The sequence below is a fragment of the Haplochromis burtoni genome, unplaced genomic scaffold (assembly GCF_018398535.1).
Source record: "Haplochromis burtoni strain Fernald_Lab_line unplaced genomic scaffold, NCSU_Asbu1 Contig_416, whole genome shotgun sequence".
NCBI classification, from domain to species: domain Eukaryota; kingdom Metazoa; phylum Chordata; class Actinopteri; order Cichliformes; family Cichlidae; genus Haplochromis; species Haplochromis burtoni.
In genome coordinates, this window is record NW_024582777.1 from 393,114 (window position 1) to 415,706 (window position 22,593).

The following is a 22,593-nucleotide window of genomic DNA, read 5'->3' on the forward strand; positions in this document are numbered from 1 at the left end:
TAATCATTGTGACTATTATGTTCTGATTTAACGGGTTACTTTTAGGAACTTTTTAGCTGGTACACAGTGAGACAAGTTTAAACTCAGTCTAAAACTTTGCAGTGTATCTGTGCTTGTGTGTTTGTATTTTCTGTATTTTGACTTAAATTTATCTTGAACTCTTCTTCTTATTCATGTGACTTCTTAAATGCAAGCACAGTAATGTCAATATATTTGTATCCTGGCCTGTTTGTCAAATAAAAACACAGAGTATTGTTAAAATACTGAAAGTACCGAACAAAGATTTAAATATGTCATATTTGACCTCTGACCTCGCCTTCAAACGGTAGATTGGTTAGAAGGTCAAAGCGATAATAATCATATATAGAGCTATTTCTTAAAATTATGTTTCTTCCTGCCATTCTGTATATATACATATATATAGGCATATAGGTAATGATGTATAGCGACACTAAATATTACTAAAATTACTTTATTATAATAATAACATTAAAGTAACAGGTTATAACTGTTTACATACATAAAAAATTGAATACCTGTACAATGTTCCTGAATATGTTTTTAATATTTTAAAAACAAAATAAAATTGTGATCAAAAACTTTTTTCACTTGATATAGATTACTAAAAATGTTAATGAATTTACTAGACAATGAAATGACTGCTATGCATGCACTGTATTCACATCAATAAAAAATAAGTGAACTCAAAATTACGTCGAGGATATTAAAATGGGTTTCAACAGGGCAAATAGCGAAAGCCTGAACTTTGCCCTTGTTTTTGTTGCACTAAAACCATCTTAAAGTAAGTTTAAAACAAAGGAAATGCACACAAACCACAACACTTTTCCAATAAAAGTAAATACTGCCCAGAGAGTGATCCACTTCTTGTTTTTTACTGTTAGTGTCAGCTCCAGTAAAATGTCCCGTTTGAGATTTTTAGACTAAACGGTTCCTTTATTTTGGACGGTAATTAATCGGTAAAAAAAATGTATTGATGCTTTGTTTTGAATGGGCTCCAGTTTAAAACAGCAGTAAACAGTTTTCAGCCGTGCATATTGTGTCTTTGTCTTTTCATGTTATCATATCTGAGTATTTGGCTTTTAAATTGTTATCACCACAGTAGATGAGTCTTTTGTGCTACCCTTACCCTCCAGTCAATGGATGGTCAGATTACACCGGATATACAGAATCAATGAAATTTAAGGCCGTGTCAGGGAGTGAGAGTGAATCCCCTGAGGAAGTTACATCAGCCTCAGCCTCGGTGTGGACTGAAAACATCGCTCTTAGATTTAGGCCTTAGTTGTTTTTACAGCACATGCCGTATAGTAGTTCAGCCGCTTTGTAAATCTGCTACTTTCTCAGTGTCTCATTTTCTTTGCCTTGTATCATCAGTGGGTAAATATGATGTGGAAGTCTATAAGATGAGTTGAGTTTTTGTTTATTGAGCCTGGACAAAGACACATAGATCCTCTACTTGTCTCCCATAGCGTCTGACACATTCTCATGGCCTGAGAGCAGGAAAGTTAATCCAATCTGTCGTGATTAATGACTGCAAGCATGTTTAGGAAGTAAAAGACAAAGGAGTGTGATGGGTTGTTGTTCAATCAGCTTTGTAAGATCCTATCACATTGATCTGCATGATTAACCTATTTTAAAAAATACATTTTGATTGTGTTAGAACTGGGAGCGCTGCGAGACTGGGCTAACAGATAGCATGCTGCAGCTTAAAGACATGAAGACCCGGCTGAACCAGACCATGCCAGAGTGTGATGACGACCTGGAGAGTGCAAAGCTCTACAAGGTACATCTCCAAATAACTAATCACAAAAGCACAGGAGGTGCATTTCTTGCTTCACTTTTTTAGCGGAAACTCCAGCAGAAAAATAATTTCGGCCTAATAATGAACTCTGAGCTGGGCGTGCTTTTGTTTAACTGTTGAGACTGAACCACAGTATAGTCCTGTTAAAAAGGAATATCCTTCGACGGAGACATACATTTATTTGTGTTCCTATTAACAAGAACTAGGATTTTTTTTTAAAACAAAACAAGGGGGTGAGTTTTGATTGTCAGCTTATTGCAATTAGTACAGAGAGTTAATTATCTAATTTATAAAATAACTGACAGCCAGGCCGCTCTGACAGTAAGGACATATTATCAGATAAAAGGTTCTTCATTTGGAGAAACACATATATTTGTTCTGTTTGTTATATCTGTTTTGTTTTTTCAAAGGTCTATCTTGTCCTTACTAAGAAATGAATATATGTGATTCTCAATGTGTCAGATTATTCTTTCATGCATTGTCTTTTCTCTTCAGCAGTTTTTTTTTTTTTGTTTTGTTTTTTTTTTTTATGCATGTACTCCAAGTTCATATTCACATTCTGCATGTTAGTGTTAGCAGCCTGTAGGTGTCACAGTAGGTGGTGAAGGGCTAATAAATATCTGTTTAAAATACTGACATGTAAACATCAGAACGTGGATCTACAACAAGTTCTCAGACTGTTTGGCCCAGGAGACCAAAGTCAAGTTTGAAATAGTTTTGGCTCAAAGCTCATCCCCTCTGACCCATCAAAGCCTTTATCCCCAACCCCTACCTTCCCCCTGCAGAGTCACCCCTCCCCCAGCCCAGCTTGCAGCCTGTGGCCTTTAATCCTCTCTCGCTGGGCGGGGAGAAATAGAGAGAAAAGGGTGATAGAGATAGAGGGAGAAAGAAAAAGGGGCTGGAGGTCCAGAGCGAGAGGACAGTAGGGACTAGCTGTGAGAGAGTGAGTGCAGAGGGCGAGGAGGGGGGAGTCCTGACAGTTTGTTGTGGTGATCGCTGTGTTATGGTATGCAGAAGAACAAGATCTCCCTGGAGGACTGGGCTGAGAGCCTGACGGAGCTGAGCAGCATGAAGACGGATCTGTCCCAGTACATCATTGCAGACGATGTCCTGCTGCTGCAGGAGCAGGTGGAGCACCTGCACTGCCAGTGGGAGGAACTCTGCTTCAAGGTTAGTGTGCGCAGGCTCAAACATGACTCCTGTCTGACTCTGGAATCAGAGCAGACTTATCCTTAAAAATTCTCATGATTGTTCTATTCCTGGTGCATTTGCCTTGCTAAAGCTGCTTCACCAGTATCCTGAATTCTTTTTTTTATATTGCTGTTTCCCCCGTTTGATTCTTACTTTCTAAAACTCAAACAGTCAAATCTCTTAGGGAATTTTTTTTAAAGCATTGCTGATACAGAGATTGATATGAAGCATAATGAGACCAGAAACACTCATCAGAATTGTTTGGATTTTGGTCCGCAGTCTAAAAAACTGTCATGGTTTAAAGGGACAAAGTATCTTCAAACCATTGCAGGATGAAGTTGCAGGGTGAGGAATAGTCTGTCAGGAAGCTCAAGGGTTAAATACAGCAACTAAATTTTCTTTATTTGGACAAAAGTTGTTTTATTTGTTTGTTTTTTGGGGGGTTTCATTTTGAAAGAGCACCTAAAAGTTATCTGACTTGATTAGCAGCAGCTCTCACATCTGCAGTACATTGTATGTGCTGTGATATGGTTTAATCAGCATTCTGAGTTCACCACATTCATTTATTGTTTCTGTTGAAAGTCTGAGCCATTAGAGAGGAGTTAAGTTAGTAAATCTCAGTAATACTTTAAGGGGCAACTAAAAGGACCAACACGTCTGGGAGGCGGGGCTGTGAAGGGAGCATTGTGATAACGGGGAACAGATGGTGACGAGAAAGAAATGTTGCAAAGAGCTAAGAGGTTTCAGGAAGAAGAGCTTTTGCATTAAAATGAATTTGGGGGAGGGGAAGGTGATCGCAAGGATGGGCACTTCTGACTGTGTGGAGGCTTCTTCATTCACGAATGTTTATTAAAAGTGAAACATTTTACCTGAGACACATTTACAGGTAAAGTATGAAAATTGCCTAAAGATTGCCTAAAATACTCTCAGTAACATTTCCCTATCAGCTTTGTCAGTGTGTTTTTAAACAGGCCTTGTAAGTATGTTTGGAATGAATGAATGATTTTCTCCAAATACAAAATGAAGTGTTCATGCCCACTGCGTGAAAAAAAAGGGAGCTTTGTCCTCCAAGTGAGTCTGAGTAATCTATTACAGAGCAGTTAGCCTGTTTTGGCTTGGCACACATCTGTGACAGAAAAGTATAAAGATTTAACACCAAAGAAACATCTAGGATGAAAGCTGGCAAAGTCAAGCATCCTATATCATCTCCCATGTTTAGATAAGGCTGTGCATGTGTTTCTCAGGTGTGCATATTAGCTTAATATGTTGATGCTTAATGATAATCTGGAGGATACCCAGACTTTATAGGATGTCACCATTTGTGCCTGATTATTATTGTTTTTAAAGGTCTGAGTGTAAATCATTTGGAAAAAAATCACGATGAAGTCACCAGCACCAGGGTCCGCCTGAGTTAAATTCTATATTCATTCCAAGCTAAAGTGAATAACAACCCAATCAGCACAAATCAGCTTACAATGCATCTGCACCCATAATGATAAGATAGATTAGACAGCTACAGTACCACTAAGCATCTTACAGTGATGATACTTATTTAATTTCTGTCCCCCAATCCGCTTTGTGTCTCAGGTGTCCCTGCGTAAACAGGAGATCGCAGACCGCCTGAACGCCTGGATCATCTTCAATGAGAAGAACAAGGAGCTGTGTGAGTGGCTGACACAAATGGAGAACAAGGTGGCGCACAACTCTGATCTCAACATCGAGGAAATGGTCGAGAAACTCAAGAAGGTAAGTGTTCTAACTAGGATGTATATTGGTAACGATATAGTTACAGTGACAGGAAGACCGAATTAAGTAGTGAAATACATAAAACCACCAAACGGTTTCTGAGCACAGCTGCAAGGGTCGCTGCTGAGTACTTCCACAACTTAAACTGTTGTCTGCAAGAGAATTAATTAAAACTTTACATTGTTAAATAAGATTTCTTACTGCCATCGTCTCAAGCTTCACTTGCTGTTAGGGAAGCAGAGTGTTGTAGTTGTTTTTTTGGACACTTCATGCTTAATCACAGTAGCCAAAGCAACAGCAATCAGGCAGTCTAACTGGCACTGTCTAATACCAGATACTTTCTGTTGTTTCACTGCTGTGCTGATGAGATCATCAGTAAGGCTTTCAAGCCATTCAAGCCCACAAAAGTACTTCTAGTAGTAGGATAACAGTCATAGAATCACTCTTTACCCCTCACAGCTGTAAAACAAAGGAATGCACTCATATATTAATGTGTGTGATTTTTCATTCAGCGTTAAAAGTTTCCTTTTGCATTTCGTTTGTGGCACCACTGCCGTCTGTGCTGCTTTGTATCAGGATGTGTTACGTTGTGTGGTGCACTGTCTGGGCTTTTCAAAAAGCTGTGAATTCCCTCCTGATTGTTAAAGAGATGACAGCTGTTTCTGGCCCAGCAGGGCCACGCGGGTGTGTTTTGTGTTGATCTCACGGCCTCTTTTATTTGGTGCTATGGGAGTGACGGTGATGGAGGGTGAAGGGGGTGGGTAGAGGTTAGTAAAGGTGAATGCTGAAACTCAGTTATTGCTGTCGTGAGGGTTTCAAACCTTTACAGCTCCTCTGGCATTAAAATTGAGCGTTTGGCCCTGAGATACAGACTCCTGGCACGCAAATTCAAACTAAATTCAAAGCTTTTAAGACTTAAAGAATGCTGGTGCACCAGGAATTTACATGCTCACGTGTAGTACATCATTCTGTCTTTTTACTTGGATTTCTCAATCAGGACTGTATGGAGGAGATCAACCTGTTCAGTGAGAATAAAACCCACCTAAAGCAGCTTGGAGAGCAGCTCATCACAGCCAGCAACAAGACAAAGGAAACAGAGATCAATGACAAGCTGAAGGACGTCAACGACCGCTGGCAACATCTGTTTGATCACATAGAGGCCAGGTAGGAAGCAAGAAGGCATAAAAATGTGCAAAGAAATGTTGCTAGAGATGTTGGAGATTAATTTTATATGAATGAATTTGTGAGTTTATACGTTTTATTGTTGAGTAAGGGTGCTGGTGTTGTAGTGCTTAGTTATATAACAAAGTTCGACTCCCAGTCCAACACTTTGTTTAAACTTATATTGACAACTTTGACGCAAGTGCCTAACAGTTTATGCTAAATGTTTTTTTACATCACTCTTTGATCGTCTTAGGTATCATTCAGCCGTTAGCAGTGGGGTTGCCTGCTTATTAAGAGTAGCACAAAAACTGCATATAAAAAATTGACCTAGCCACTGTGATGTCATATTTTGGCCTCGGTGTTAGCGTTCTGGCTGCAGTCATGTTCTTTTTTTTTTTTTTAAGCCAAATGCAGCTGTAATTGGAGTTATCAGAGAATACTAGCAAGTTTGGTTAGAAAGCTTTATATAGAAAGCGTAGCAACGCTTAGCCATACACTACATTTTGTTACAAAACTGAAGCAAAAACTTGTTGGATGTCATCTACCAACAGCGGGTTATAATATTTGTCAGCTTGTTTTATCAAAATGTTCCAAAAGGTAACAGCACAAACATGTTGGAGAAAGGGGGAATGATGGAGACCAAAAGCATTTTTCCAACTAGGCCGTAAACATCCTTTTTAATGTTGTAAAGTTAACATGGGAGTGTCTCATTTTCTGGAACTAGCCTCAAGTTGCCATTTGATGAACTGCACAGTATTTCCACATTGGCTTCATTTTGTTTGGCATAATAGCAATCCCTCCACACAGCTTAGTGTGACAGTCCCATCAATCTAATAATGCTGAAAGTCTGATAAAGTATTGCTGGGCTTGACAAGCTAACAGTGGGATATCCTGAAGGAACAATAAAACCTTTAGATTGCACTTTTTATATTATTTTTACTCTTCTGATATTCTGACATGATGCCATCACTCTTTTCTCTTATGGGAAATCTTACTGGATGTCTTTATGACTGTGTGCAGTATGACTGTTGATCCAAAGCTACAAGAGCAGCCCTGAAATGTGACTTGATTTGGAGAGAGAATGCAGTTATTTTCGTTCACATTATGAAGACATGCAGTTAGTGGGGTTAGGCTAATGATCCCAAATTCCCCTTCGACCATCAGGTGTGAATGTTTGTCTGTCTCTCTGTGTTAGCCATGTGACAGACTGGTGGCCTGTCTAGACTATGCTCCACCTCTCATTCTATGGTGACCCTGAACTGGATAAGTAAAAGAAAATGAATGGATGTATTAAATATTGGCTTCTGAAGTGGTTTGTATTTAGATTATCGCTACTTAACAAGTGGTTTTCGCAGCTTAAGAATACAATCTGCTGATTATTCCTTTAGTCATCATGCTTCTTTGAATCCTGACCCCTTAGTGTTTACTGCTGCAGTTCAGCACATGCAGCTTTATCTGTGCACTGTTGGACTGGGCACAGCACAGCTGTTATTCTACTGTGGCTGCAGATTAAAGTTGGTGAAGCAGAGGATAGACTCATATTATTATTAATCTATAAATTCACATTGCATCCCAACACAGAGAAGATTGATAGCTGCATGCAGGGGGGTGCTGAAATGTTTCCACAGTTTATGGTTCCAGACAGAAAAGTTGACAATCAAACTTTAAAAGTGAAAAAGTAGCTGGATAAAGACAGAAGAGAGAGCTTGAGCTACACTAAAGGACGAGCTGTGCCTGTCCAAGCTGAAAATGGGCAGAAGGTGGGCTACGTTCTGGGCAAGTCACCAGTATTTACCTCGTCACCTGTCACCAGTATTTACCAGTAGGGTTTTTTGTACTCATCTTTCATTATTAAAAACGAAACACATAAGCTGATGTATATATCTGAAAACTATAAATTACATCTCAGAAATTCCCAATTATTTTTATGGTATTTTGCAATGGATGAAGCGAAATAATTAACTTTGCAGTTTTTGGATTCTGCAGAATTCAATTCAATTCAATTTTATTAATATAGCGCCAAATCACAACAAAAGTCGCCTCAAGGCGCTTCATAGATACAGAGAAAAACCCAACAATCATATGACCCCCTATGAGCAAGCACTTTGGCGACAGTGGGAAGGAAAAACTCCCTTTTAACAGGAAGAAACCTCCGGCAGAACCAGGCTCAGGGAGGGGCGGGGCCATCTGCTGCGACCGGTTGGGGTGAGAGAAGGAAGACAGGATAAAGACATGCTGTGGAAGAGAGACAGAGATTAATAACAGATATGATTCAATGCAGAAAGGTGACTGGAAAGGAAAAACTCAATGCATCATGGGAATCCCCCAGCAGCCTACGTCTATTGCAGCATAACTAAGGGAGGATTCAGGGTCACCTGGTCCAGCCCTAACTATATGCTTTAGCAAAAAGGAAAGTTTTAAGCCTAATCTTAAAAGTAGAGATAGTGTCTGTCTCCCGAATCCAAACTGGAAGCTGGTTCCACAGAAGAAGAAGAAACACAAGTCTAAAAGGTTACACACTTGGATACTCCAGTGTCAGAATGTTTTCATCTAAGAGCAACTTTTGAGTTCACTATTTAGCTGATAGCAACACGAGTCTTTATATTTATGTATGTGGTGAGCCTGGAGATAATTATGTGTTCTTTCCACTCAGAAACAAGCGGCGTGCATTAGTGGAGGGTTTTTGACCTTTCTTGTTCTCTACTAGTCACTTTCCCGTAGTCAAACGGTGCAGTAGTTATTACCAGCTATGGCCTTGCTGTACAGCAGAATGGATGCAGGTTGGTGGAGTGCACAGCAATTATCAGTACATTTGCACCAAACAACAGGAAAGCAGGTTTAAACCAATGATTGAATGCTGCTGCACATAATTACCAGTCTAGTGATGGCGAAAGAACTGATTTTTTTCATAAAATGCACCAAGCGAATCAGAGCTAACTAAACTTTTTAAACCCAGATGACCCCATTTTTAAACCCAGGTTGCTGTGTAGTTAACATGGTTGCACTCTTTACCTTCATCTTATTCACATTTTAATAATATGAATTTAATATAAATGCAGTGATCCTTAATTCTTCATTATCCACTTAAGAAGCTGTTGACTGAAGCTTTTTTCCCCCCATTTAGTTTGAAGCACTTTCGCATAATCAAGTGGGGTAGAAAATCACCGTGTTTCCGTTTCACAAGGGAAGCAAAATTTATATGTGGTTGATTGCTGCTTTTGTGAGTTGGAGGGTATTTAAATGAAAACCTTTCAACTTTGCCACATCTACCCAGGGCGATTTTTGAGGGGCAGTTAACAATGAGTGGCATCCTATCGATTTGTAGTGTTTATATGTGTGTGAACACGGCGCCAGGTACCAGGCTTCTCCTAGTGTGGTTTGTGTTTTAAGTAGGAAAAACAAACGCAATTAAGAAAGGGGAAATTTAAAGGGTACCTTCCGTGCTTGACCATCTGTGAATGGAGAGCTTTCAGGAAAGTTCAGCTTGCAAAGTGATGAATGTTAAAATTAAAGAAAACATTTATACATTTAATTCTACAACTTGGCCTGAGAGAGACTGCACTAAATCCATCTATGTTGTTCATTTAGGGACAAGGGTCTTTATCATGACTGTCAGGCTGTTAGTACAGAGACATACCCTCTTCCACTAACAACAGAATGGAGACTAGAGTTGAGAGGGAGCATCACACACAATAGTGGATTTGCCCTCACTGGTCTCCCCCCCTTAAGTGACTGACCAGCATAACATTGCTAAGCCTGCTAATGAGCCATTAGTGAGGAAACTGTGCAGTTGTCATATTCCAACTTTTTATTTCAAGTTTTTGAAAATGTTTGTGTGACACTAGTTACAATTGTTAAAATCTGTACTGGTATCAAAGCTGGGTGAAGTCTGGGTGAAGGTCTCAGTGCAGACCAGTTCTGGCACACCAAAACAGACAAACTGTATACTATTGTCTATCAAAATTTACTATCACTAGCACTAATGCACCCATAGTTAGGTGGAGTAGTTTAAGATTCTTGTTATTCATGTTATCATATCTGCTGCCAAAACCTTTGTAGGATTTGAGGCTGAGGACGAATTGCTGTGAACTGTAATAAGGGGTAAAACCTTTCTATGCAGATAAATGTAGTCAGTGTCTGCTGATGAGTTAGTTCTTCTTTGTTGAGCCATCTGCTTCGCCAGAGGTTGTTTGGTTTCCCTAATTTTTAAATCATAGCAATCCTCCTGGCACTTAACAGTGTACACTACATTACTCTGTTTGTGTCTGGGGACTTGATCCTTGGGGTGGACTAATTTTTGGTGCAGCGAAAAATGGGTCCATTTACTTACTTGGATTGAGCATGCACCAAGACATCTGAGGGACTTCTCCAGTCTCAAAAATTGCATTCACATGAAGCCAAGAAAATATGTAGCTAGAGGTTTATGAAGTGAAGGTTGCGCAAAGGGTGTCATGTCCGGGTAAATGTTAGATAGAAAGAATGTGTGAGACATTGTATAAAGTGTTTTGAATGCTCAAGTAGAACAGAAAAGTGCTATATAAGAACCAGACAATTTACTATTTACAGCATGCATATTATACAGAGCTGAGTCAGTGGTTGGTCTCATTGGATGGTCCATTGTCAGAGTCCTGCAGGCCTGTGTCACATGTTTGGATAAGGGCTGATGAAGTTCCAAGACTAGCTGATTCAGAGTCACTGATGACTGTGGCGTGCCTCTTGCCATTGTCTGCATCTCACCCCACTAAGTTACATCAGATGACTGCTGAGGTTTGACTTGCAGAGGGATTAGATGCGCTGATACTGGCCCGCTGCTCGCCTTTGTCCCCCAAAACAAACCGGGTGCTCCGTCACCCGGCCCAGCAGCTGCTGTTTGCTAATGCGAGCCTTTGTCCTGATGGGCGCTCTGCCTCAGGGGCCACCATCCGCTCGCTTTATTGTGCGAATAAGATGCATGCAAGGCAGATGTTTGTTTTCTCTTTAAAAACATTTACCCTGCTCTGTCCAGACACCTCTCCTCCTCACACCTGGTATCTGCACAGATTTACTTCGTGTACTCTCACACAGTGTTTTTGTTTCTCAGATTATAGCACAGTCAAGCCGTTCATTTCAAGTACAGCTTTCACACATTTAGTGCCATGTTGTTTAGTTTATTTGTTTCGTTTATACGGACAGAAAGGTTGTCCTTCTGTTGCCACTCGGTTCTCTTTTCATGTGGCCATAGACGTGGTTGTCATAGTGATGGTGTTATTGCAACAGGGATTGGTTATGTGTGAAAAACAGACTGTGATATGTGAGATGGAGTCATCTTGGAGTTGATTATTTTATTTATAGGCATGTAATTGCAAATAAGTGAAATGTGAGATTTGCACTTGTGTGTATCCCTTCAACTTCTTCATGCCTGTAATCAATAATCTAAAATGAAATGTTGCAGGTCTCAGTTCACTACTCACATTTTGAGTGTGACCACCTCTAAAGTTGGCCATGTTAACGTTTAAGTCTGCAGGGATTGACTCACTTTTGGAGACTTGTTTGCTTGTGCTGTTCTTTCTTTCTGTGTTTTCTCTTGTGCACCAGGTGGCTCATTTTTATATACAGCTACCAACATAGAAGTAGTTGGCCAGCTTTGCATGTTCTGTCTCAAGCACACTTCAGATTTACATTTCTGTTCTCATTTTATGACCTTTTATTGTTGTCATTCTTCCTTCTGCTCCACCTGTTGTTTTTTTCTAACCTTTATTATTCAGACCTGTAATATATTACTTGTTCTTGGTACTCTGAGCCCGAGGGTGGTTTATTTCAATATAAAGAAGGTGGCAGATGGAAGTTTACCAACCTCGGGTTTCCCGCTGGCTCTGTCTGCGTCGGCCACTATTGGCAGTCTGAGCAACAGTTTACAGCTCCACCTTTAATGAACTTTAATGTCTTTACCTTACAGACGTTTTGAATTGTTTTAGCCTAACTGTGTACTTTTCTACTTCCTCAGTCATGGTCATGCCACATTATCCTGAATCTCTGATATTCATGCATATTTATCAAACTCACCGAGAGACAGATGGCTTGAATGGTCTCTTATAAAGTTCAGTTGGTAGATTTTTAGCCACAGAATTAATCCTGGTTTAGCTGTGTCAGTACCCTCTGTGAAAACATGAAAAACAAATTAGTATTAAAATCTATGTTCTCTCAAGTAGTTCTGGATTTGAGAGCTACCCATCAAGCCTGGTTTATTTTCAATTTTTTAGTCCCTTAAATAGATTTTTTCAAACATGTGAACTCATAACTAAATATCATATCAAACATCACTCATAAGTAAATATGAAACAAGAAGAGGAAAATTATTAATTCTGTGAATTAAGAGAAATAAAATGAAACAGAAGTTTCAAGAAAGACTGCAAAGCAGAAAAAGTATCTAGAGAAAAATACATTTTAATCAAGCTTGAATATTATTAGTTTTGGTAGTTAATTATTTGGGCAATTTCTACAGTTTCCAATGCTGGTTCTTTGTGAGTGTACCTGTCACTGCATCCAGCTGTTTGTAAAAGCTGGAAGAGGAGAAGAGAGGATGGTGAGAGGAGGGGACGGGCGGTCTGTGGAGAAGGCAGGGAGGGGAGGGGTGGTGGGTTAGCGCTTGCTAGCAGATGAGCCACCATCATGGAGTAGTCTCCTCACCAGCCTGTAAGTACCTCTCACCCTGATCTGGAGACTTCATCACGCCCCGTCCGACCTGGCGCGTGAGGCTGGAAAAGCGGACGGGTGAAAGGGTGGGGGAGCAGATTGGGTGTTTTGTTATGATAAGGAGACGAAGGTTGAGGAGCAAAGGGGGATGGGCTGAGCTTTGTTGATGCAGGCACGTAGGCAGGCAGGCAGGCAGACACACACCGAGTCTTTCAGAGCTAATTCAGTTTAGCTTGGGCTTGCCTCGTGCGGGTTTACATTCAAATAAAAGGTTGGACAGCAGATGTGTATTTTTGTGAGGGTATGCAGCGGCATGTTTTTGGTGGTGTTCTCCGCTCCTCTGTCTAGTGCAACATCATCACATATGGTACAGATGTGCAGCCCAGAGCTCACACCTGCACAGAGACACATAAAAACAAACATGCATCATCAGCTAAATATGGAGCAGGGGAACCCCTGTTCTATCTCTGCTACTGGGGCAGCAACAGCATCCAACATTCCCAGTCTGTGTCTGTATGCAAAGCAGAAAACTTGGTGGGCTCAATGCAGCTTGTTGCTGCATCAGACTCATTGTTGCATCATTGAGCTGTACTGCCTTGTATGCACAGTGGGCGCATTGATTAGTACATGACACACAGCTACACTTTTTTATTGTAGTTCTGGACGACATTACTGCTACTTTCAATGAAATCAGTGGACATAAATGACCCTGGAGAGACAAATCTAATAGACTGTTAAGGGCAACCTAGAGAAAAGCAAACAAACAGCATCCTAGCTCGCTCTGAAGATCCACTTTAACTTCACAGGAGGCTTCTTCATGTGAATAAGGAGTTTTTTCTTCCCACTGTTGCCAAGCGCCTCCTCCTAGGGGGCCGTCTGATTGTTGGGCTTTCTGTATTACAGTGTTTATTGCTATATGGATAAAAATGAATAAATTGAATTAAGTCCCATCATAATAACTTACAAAATTTGAAGTTAGACAATTGTTGAAAAATTGTGTTAATAATTAATGTATTTTTTTAACCCAATTAAAAAATAAAAAACATTACAAATGTGATTAATTAAAGAGCAAAGATCCAGATGTGAGGTATAAATCATTTAAAACATTTATTGAGGTAAGCTAAGGTTATATATTCATACATCTGCACTGACCAAGAATTGCCAAAAGATTCATGAGTGGGTGTATTGTAAGGAAATCAAAAGCATTCACAAAACCCAGAATAACCCAGAACACCAATCTATCACAGAAGTGATGTGAAACGACGTTCACAATGAAGTCTCATTGATCAGCTATACAATATTTTTTAGGCCACCTGATCCAACTTCATATCAAATGCAATAATCCAAATAACGTCTTAAAGTCCTCTAAACATTGTCCCCTCAACCTTAAAGCACAATGATAACCAGCAGTTAAGAGTGAACGGAGGAAAGAAAACTTCACCTGTAGCTTTGAGAAAGAGTTTCGAACTTGAAAATTAATAACGATACTTAAAATACTATAATAGTATAATAATCTATAACATTACTTTTATTTCACTAAAAGTTTTGGCATTCAGGTCGAAGTATAGCATAAATGGCAGAGGCTGTCGTTAGGCTCTAAAGGTGTTCCAAATGTTTCTTATTTTTGTGGCACCAAAGAAATGAAAGGCAGTGCATAATATTTTCAGCAAAAGGGAATAAGAAAAACCTTACTTACAGCAGATGAACGTCTGTATCCAACACGTACACAAAACTCCAAATGACTAATAATCCTTTAAGTGGTCAGTGATGTCAAACAGCTTAAGGTGGCAACAACCACAATGTCATTATGATTTCAGATTGTCTGCTTTTACTTGACAGCACAGTGAACACAGGAGTGATAAATAAACACTGCTCTTCACTGAGTTTTCCTTCTTGAGGTACTTGGAGCAGTTTGGTGTGTTTTTCCAGTAAGTTTTTGTTACTGAGAGACATGATCATTAAGAAACTTTCTCTGTCACACAGTTTGTGTGCTGAGTTTATTTTTTCAACTACAAAAATATCTTAACAAAAACTTGTTGGATAGTTGTCTTCATGTCATTCCCCAGTTTTTGTAACCCGCTGATGTCACTAAAAGTCATGTTGTTGTTTTTTTAATTTGGCGTTGAGCCGGTGTATCGAACAAATTCCAGGACCTTTGAGGACATTAGGTGCCCCATCCTTGCTATGGCTAAGATAGAAGCTGCAAAAACATATTTGTGTTAAGAGCAGTGACAGATCTATAATTAACAGACCACACTCTGGATGTGTGTAGAGTTCCATCCGAGCCTGCAATTTAGTGAATATTAAGATGTGGAATTTTTTACTTCTGGTCACATGACGTTGCTGAGTCACCTCTCTCCTCTCTGCGTGTGTTGTGGAATGAACCGATTTAGGTCACTGACCTGAGAGCTGTGCTGGAATGCAGCCGCTCTCTCAGACAACACGCAGCTCTCAGTCAGATGTAGGTCAGCTTGCAGCGTGGCTTATAATGGCTCCCGTTGTGTCATTTGTTGGAACAACAGCAGCGCTTCCCACACAAAGTTAAAACCTGCCACAGTGCTAATGTGTGACATAGGGCTGAACGTAGCATTCACAGTGGCAGGTTGATGGGTGTTTGCTCAGCATCCTTAGTGTCCTAATTCAGTTTTTTGTCTCCTCAAATTGCATGATGAAAACAAAACCTTGTGTTACACACTTGAGACAAACAGGAAAACAAATGCATGCATTATTTAAAGAGCTGGTGGATGTAAGACTTGCAGATTTTGACTTCAGATGCCTGAAGGTTTTGGAAATTGGTGCACAGGCTGCTGCTTACTAAAGCTGTTTACATGTATTATGTTCCTTTAAGCTATTTAACATACCTGTAGCTTTAGGCAGAGAGCCACAAATGGGGCACAGAAGTCAGAAACTGACTGGGGGAATTTTTTTTGAAGGTTTTTTACCCTTTCTGGTGATCTGTGACAAGCTAAACTCCAGTGACAACTGTTCTAATGTGATGCATCTTTCCTCGACAGGGTGAGGAAGCTGAAAGAGACGCTGGTGACGGTGCAGCAGCTTGATAAGAACATGAGCAACCTGCGGACGTGGCTGTCCCGTATTGAGACAGAGCTAGCCAAGCCGGTGGTCTACAGCACCTGCCACAGTGATGAGATTCAGAGGAAACTAGCTGAACAGCAGGTGGGCAAAGATGGAAGGACTTGTGTGAGATGCATTAACTTATGAAAGTGTGTATTTTTAAAGATTCAGTCAAAACCTACAAAGTCCTGCAAGACCAGGAAATTAAAGATCTAAAATTTCATTTCAAGATCTACATGAAGTACCTCTTAATAACTAATATAACCTCTAAGAAGAAGAGAACAGTTGGCACAATGCTGTGTGACAACTGGAGTGATTATTTCTTTGATTGTTTGGTATTTAAAGCCAATCGCCTCCCACAGCCATGTGAAAAAGGAAGATCTCATGAAAGGTGAGCAAATCACCTTTCATGGTTTCTTTGTGGAAGAAAAACGAGAGCTCTCTGTACAAATCTACTGAACTCGGACATCTTCAAGGTAAAAAAAGGAAAAAGGGGCACTTAAAGTGCTATTTTAGAAATGCACGAGGTAGAATTAGGACTCCATTGTGAGGGGAGACATTGCTTCTGGTTTTAAACCCTTTATGTTATGGCCACCCTGTGGTGGTCCAAAGCATACTAACATAAGAGTGAATAATGTGCGCTGCAAAGTAAAATCTCAGCAAGGCTCTGCTAAGAGAGGAGTTTGTGAAGGAGACAGCTGTCACGCTGGGCTGAGAGATGGTAAATGTGCTGAGAGGCAGAGCTCATGAGGAGGTCCAAAAAAAGGTAAATGGACTTTAGCCTGTTACTCCATTTGTCATCTGCCATATAGCAGTACTTTGGGAAATGGCTAAAAGTTCCAGGTCTTAGAGCAAAGATGGGTGGAAGGGTTCAGAGGGAGAAATATTGTTTTTATGTCTTGGGTAGAGTTGCCTGTTTGCCTCTCGGGTTTTGGAAAAATCTCATATAGATATGCACGTTTGATAGTACGGATGAGATCAGGTGACAGTGGTTGTTGGACCTGTGGTTCATTTTGCATTTTTTATCACTGGATTAAACATTTAAATGCACACGTATATAGCATTAAATGTGACAAATGGGCACATTCCCTTTAAACCCACAATGTGTTTATTCTTGTTTTAAAAAAGGGTTAGGGTACGTTGGTCAAAATATGTGAATTTGCTAAAGTCAGACCACATTATCAACAAGCACAGTACTGCTTTAAAAGAACAGAATAACTCCCAGACCTACCTTGATTAAATGCATGAATAGAATACAACCTAGTGTTTATTTATTTATAGTGTTTATTTTGTAAAAGAGTAAACACCAACCCTGCAGCACTTTTTGGCAGGGCTTTTTTAAATTGTTCATTCTGTATTCTGTCATGTATGCAATTTTTGGTTACTGTGAAGGTATGTAGGTACACGCGTTAAACAAATGCAAACAGAGAACGTAACATTGCATTTGAAACATTTTGAAAGTTTTTTACAAAAACCTTTAGATGTTAACAAGGGTCCCACCCCACCCATTAAGCAGGAGGTACATATACACACACACACACGCACGCATATATATTATTGTTTCCATTTTATATAACTTCAACTCTTTCAGCTTTACCACATTATTTTAGAAATAAGTACTAAAACTCAGTGATCAGCCTTTCCCTTAAGAGCTGGGCCCCACAAACTGGTTGACATGAGCCACTTTTTCTGTGAGAAACTCAACATTTTCTGAACTTTTGAAAGTGCTCTACTCTGCCTCAAGCATGTCAGCCTGAGTGCTCCTTACTTTTTTGGGGTCTAAAATGTGACTGACTGCTACGAAGTAACTGAACTTGTCAGGACTGCTAGTAACCCAAGAGTTTGGAGAATTTTCTTTCTTTTTTTATGTCTTTTTTTATGATGGATTTGGGGGTCAAAGCAAGCTCGGATGTGTTCATTTGACAGTGAAAGGGGTTCAATTGCACTAATTTCTTAAATCACTGAATATCTCTAGCTAATGATTTTTCTCCACTCAGAATTTTACAGATCTGTGCAGTTCAGGGGAAAAGATACACTTAGAATCTGCAAAACAAATTGGACTCCAGCTTTCTGTCTAAATCTGGACAGGGACGTGTCTGAAGAAATAGAGCTCATATCTGATGAAAGAAATGGTGGCAGTTGTAAAGGAGTGAAATGGAGACAGATGACAGGCAAAATGAAAGGAGACGAATTCGAATCGGCGTGGCGATGTGCAGAGCCTTAAAGAAATTGGACTTCTCCTGTTCCTCAGAAAAAGGCTGCAGGTCTCTCCATTAGCAGATGAGGGATGGCTGAAATGACTCCTGTGTGGATAGGCACTTTAAGCTTTCACTGGTCACCATGGCAACCTAGAGAGTGGTAACTTTGAACAAACAAGAGGCATAAAAAGTGGTGTCCAGCCCCAGTGAGGGAGCTCTCGCTGTCTCTCTCTCATGCTTACATACTCACACACACACACTCACACACACACACACACACACACACACACACACACACACACACACACACACACTCACGCACACACACACACACACAAACTCTGGGAAAAGGCAAAAATGAGGAAAAAACTAAGAACATAACACCAAGGGCCAAAACGAACAGCACCCAGGAATCATGCTGTGCTGTGTCTACAGATTGCAGGCCTCAAAACAAACCAGAAAAATACAGAGTTTGGGTTTTACTTTGTGATTTCTAGAAGAGGAGAAAGTTAAAGAAAAAGTTTTTTTGTCTTTTGTTTTTTCTGTGCCGGTTGGCATGCAGGATCTGCAACGGGACATCGAGCAGCACACAGAGAGCGTGGCCTCGGTGCTGACGCTGTGCGACGTCCTGCTCCACGATGCCGATGCCTGCGGCAGTGACTCGGAGAACGACTCGATCCAGCAGACCACCCTCAGCCTGGACCGCCGCTGGAGAAACATCTGTGCCATGTCCATGGAGAGGAGGATGAGGTGAGCAGCCAGGAAGGGTTGAAGATTGTGTACTGATTCTTTAGTTTACAGTGGTTGGGGGGGTCTTACACCTTCCAGAGCTCGGGCTACTGTGATTAGAAGTTAACATGTGCCTTTTCTGCCCTCAGAATTGAGGAAACGTGGCGTCTCTGGTGTAAGTTCCTCGATGACTACTCTCGCTTTGAACACTGGCTGAAGACGGCAGAACTGACAGCAGCCAGCCCCGACTCCGCCGACGTCCTCTACACCAGCGCCAAGGAGGAACTCAAGAAGTTTGAGGTCAGCAGATTATTTTGCTCTCTGTTTGGGTAGACCTAAATAATTGGGATTTCTGTGCATTCTGATATTAGCACTACAGGAAAAGCCAGGGGTATGTTAAAATGTAAAAAGGTCAGCTCATTCATTAAAAAAAGGAAAGGAAATTAAAAACTCCCTTTTGAAAAGAAGAAGCCGGTAGCACCAGGCAGCCACTTGCTGTGATGGGTGAGGGGTGAGGGAGACAGGACAGCATGAATGTCTGGTCCAGAGGGAAAAAGGTTCAGCAGCTGTTAAATAGCTGTTTTCAATTTTTGTTTTTCTTTCTAATTTTATATTTCCCTTGAATCAGCAGACACCAAAGACGCATCAAACACAGTTTTAAGTGCTCAGGTGTCCTGTTGCGCTGTGACTCACTGGTGACCTTTGGTGCGCTGGTCTAGATTAGAAGCACAGATTAGTCTGGTAATCTGGAATTTGCTGAAATGCCTTCATTTCTACAGCAACAGGGAACCAGTGTATATAGTGGTGTTTAAAAAATACCAGTGACCTACATTATGTATCCTGGCTGTCAGTGACATATTATGGACGCTGTGGAGTGTCATTATTAAAGATGGAAATCAGCTGTGGGTTGTATTTATAAAGAAAAGGTTATTTCACACAGTCTTATAACCAGTGCTCACATTTCTGTTGTGGAATCAACAAAATTTGCTTTAACAACTTTCTGTAAGTGACTAGTTGTTCTTTGTTTTCTGGGGATTTTTTCTTAACGTAATCTTCAACATGGCTATGTTAACAGATACATCAAAGCATGTGCACTCTATTAAAGCACGCGCTCCAGCTTGAAGTGTTCTTCTCATTGACACTCATGTGTGACTTTCAGGCGTTCCAGCGGCAGGTTCATGAGCGCCTGACTCAGCTGGAGCTGGTCAACAAACAGTACCGCCGTCTGGCCCGAGAGAACCGCACTGACGCCGCCAGCAAACTTAAGGTCATGGTCCACGAGGGGAACCAGCGGTGGGACAGCCTGCAGAGGAGGGTCGCTGCCGTGCTCCGCAGACTGAAGGTGAGAAAAGAGGTCGGAGGTCAGGACTGGCTGAAGGTACCTTAGGAAAGCTACTCTGTTAGAAGCAAGAGTGACTGTAAAATTAAAAAAATAAATAGATATACATACATATATATATTTATATATAAACAGAAATCAAACATTGTTGTGTTTCAGGCATTATCAGATGATCTGTGTAGTATCTCCCTGCTCCACGCTAAGCTGTCAGGATTTAGGTCACCTCTCAGACGGTGACAGGGCACATGGCATCATGTTGGCAGGGAGGCGTTTTCCTCGTGCCATGTGCTTCTGAACAGATGGAGATGTTTTTGTTGCTTGATGGAGATGCCTTGTAATCAAAGAATTCCGCTGCTTGGTGCCAATTGCCAATAAGGCACGTGCAGCGGCAAGAGCTCTCACAAAATCAGATTTTCTGCGACATTATGGGCTACATTAATGGGAAATGATTAATACAAAAAACACAAGTGTAGAGAGTCTGTAACCATAACTGTGCAGATGGGTTCTGTATCACCAGTTTCCATCACAGTAGTTGTTACTAAGGTTGGGCGATATGTACAGTTTTTCAAACCGACAATCGTTAGTCCAGTAAATAACGATATATTTGCACAGGTGACTTTTTGATGGGCGGAGCAATGTAATCATGCATGGACTGAGTTGCGCATTTAGAAGGAGGGAATATTTTACCTTCTTTTCTTGTTTGTTTCAGTATTAATATAGCTCTTTTTTGCATCATTCATTCATTTGTTTGAGATTCGCCAAATCACACAAAAGACTTCATGTCTGAGATTGTTTTTTAATGTTCGCTGGAAGAGACATTTTGATTTTTAATTTACTTTTTGTATAATTTTGTATTTGTTGTTTGGTTGAGTGTGTAAGTCAGATAAACACTGGAACAGCCTGTAAACACGGTTATAGTGGAAAAAAGAAGCCAGTTTCCCTTTCATTTCCTCCCCATCTCCCCACATAGGCTACTGCCTTTCTGTCTTTCTGTTAAGAGTAATTGAATTGAGTAATTGAATCACTGCATTTGGGCGCACTCTGAGGAGGGTGCGTTAGTTCGCAGATAGAAGAGGGTACCGTAAAAAAGGCTCTATTATTTTTTCTGTTGACTGCTTCTCTTAGCTTCAACATTATTAACAAACTTACTCATGGGCAAATAAATAAATAAATAAATCGCTCTTTTAAAAACGATTGGTGAAAGGCTCAGCCTATCAACAATCGCCCAACCTTATGTGACACTACACTTACACAGCAAGTTGATATCTGGATCACATAAGCCGGCAATATTTGTAGCACACAGTTTATGGCATCAAAGGAATATACTAAAAGTAATATTTCTGTCCTATTCAGTATTTTACGTCTCAAAGAGAAGACTTTGAGGGAACTCGTGAGGGGATCCTTGTTTGGCTGACTGAAATGGACCTTCAGCTCACCAATGTAGAGCACTTCTCAGAGAGCGATATCGAAGAGAAAATGAGAGAGCTAAACGTGAGTATTTCCCTACTGATGTTGCGCTGTAACATTATCCTGTTTACATATTGATGGACTGGCTGGGTCTCTCACTGGCTGAAATATTTTCATACCGTCGTGTCATTTACCTCTGCAGGGTTTTCAGCAGGAGATTACCCTGAACACCAACAAAATCGATGCCCTGATCGTATTTGGGGAGAACCTGATCCAGAAGAGTGCTCCTCTGGACGCTGTGCTTATTGAGGATGAGCTGGAGGAGCTCCACTCCTACTGCCAGGAGGTGTTTGGCAGAGTGGCTCGCTTCCATCACCGCCTAGTCAATAGACGTCCGGTTAGTAGTATAAATGACTCAGAAAAAATAAAAAGCTGGAGTTTTCTCAGACTGGCTGCACCTGTAAACTGCTGCTCTGAGAATGAATGGAATAAAAGCATTTGTTTTTGTTTCGTTTTTTTTAATCTGAGGACATGCTTGATTTTTTAAATATGTGTCTACCTCACAGACATTAACTTCAAGAGACATTTGTCATCTTATTTATCAGGGTTTTTTTTTTCCAACCTGCAGGTTCTGGAGGAGGAGGAGAGGGAGATGTCAGACCGAGACACAGACCGAGACGATTCACCCGATTTGACCCCGTCCTGGATGGCGGAGAGGAGAAGGAAGGAGGTGGATATAGCAGTGGGAGGAGTTTCAGGTGGACCACAGGTGATGTGCCACCTCCTGGTACCCCCTATAGAGCGATCAGGAAGAGAGACCCCCCTCAGTGTGGATTCCATCCCCCTAGAGTGGGATCACACAGTCGACGTGGGGGGGTCATCATCCCATGAGGACGACGAGGATGCCACCTTCTTCAGCGCTCTGTCAGGTTAGCTTCGTGTCAGGACTTTAGGCTCATGGGTTAAGTTATGTTATATAGCATTCTGTATTAATTCTTCAGATGAAAAAAGCTGAAAAAAAGACGTTTTTGATATTCCTGTAACACCTTTAACACCTTTGCAGATCTCCATATCCTCAGCTGTGAGACTTTAACCTCCACTGTTTCTTACAGACATGAAGGTCACAGAGAATTCAGAGTCGTTTTTTAAAGTGACTGCCAGTGCAGTGAAAGCAGCCTCGGGTAGGCGCTCTGCCTCCTGCATGTGTCTGCTTTGCTATGCATTTTTTTTCAACTAGCATCCTGCTTTCACCT

General features: G+C 40.8%; 1 protein-coding gene across 6 annotated transcripts in view; it reads left to right on the plus strand.

The window, feature by feature from the left end:
- Window positions 1-22,593, plus strand: part of LOC102295451 (nesprin-2) — a 94,184-nt gene that overhangs the window by 60,848 nt on the left and 10,743 nt on the right. For 5 of the 6 annotated variants that reach the window (XM_042213086.1, XM_042213087.1, XM_005948849.3 and 2 more), the window contains 12 exons: window positions 1,679-1,801; window positions 2,834-2,989; window positions 4,598-4,756; window positions 5,754-5,920; window positions 15,607-15,769; window positions 18,428-18,615; window positions 18,744-18,894; window positions 19,754-19,936; window positions 21,287-21,424; window positions 21,543-21,737; window positions 21,969-22,269; window positions 22,453-22,521. In XM_042213086.1, the coding sequence (XP_042069020.1) occupies window positions 1,679-1,801; window positions 2,834-2,989; window positions 4,598-4,756; window positions 5,754-5,920; window positions 15,607-15,769; window positions 18,428-18,615; window positions 18,744-18,894; window positions 19,754-19,936; window positions 21,287-21,424; window positions 21,543-21,737; window positions 21,969-22,269; window positions 22,453-22,521 (1,993 nt within the window). The remainder of the gene's footprint in view (window positions 1-1,678; window positions 1,802-2,833; window positions 2,990-4,597; window positions 4,757-5,753; window positions 5,921-15,606; window positions 15,770-18,427; window positions 18,616-18,743; window positions 18,895-19,753; window positions 19,937-21,286; window positions 21,425-21,542; window positions 21,738-21,968; window positions 22,270-22,452; window positions 22,522-22,593) is intronic. The other variant, XM_042213088.1, reaches the window with a different exon arrangement.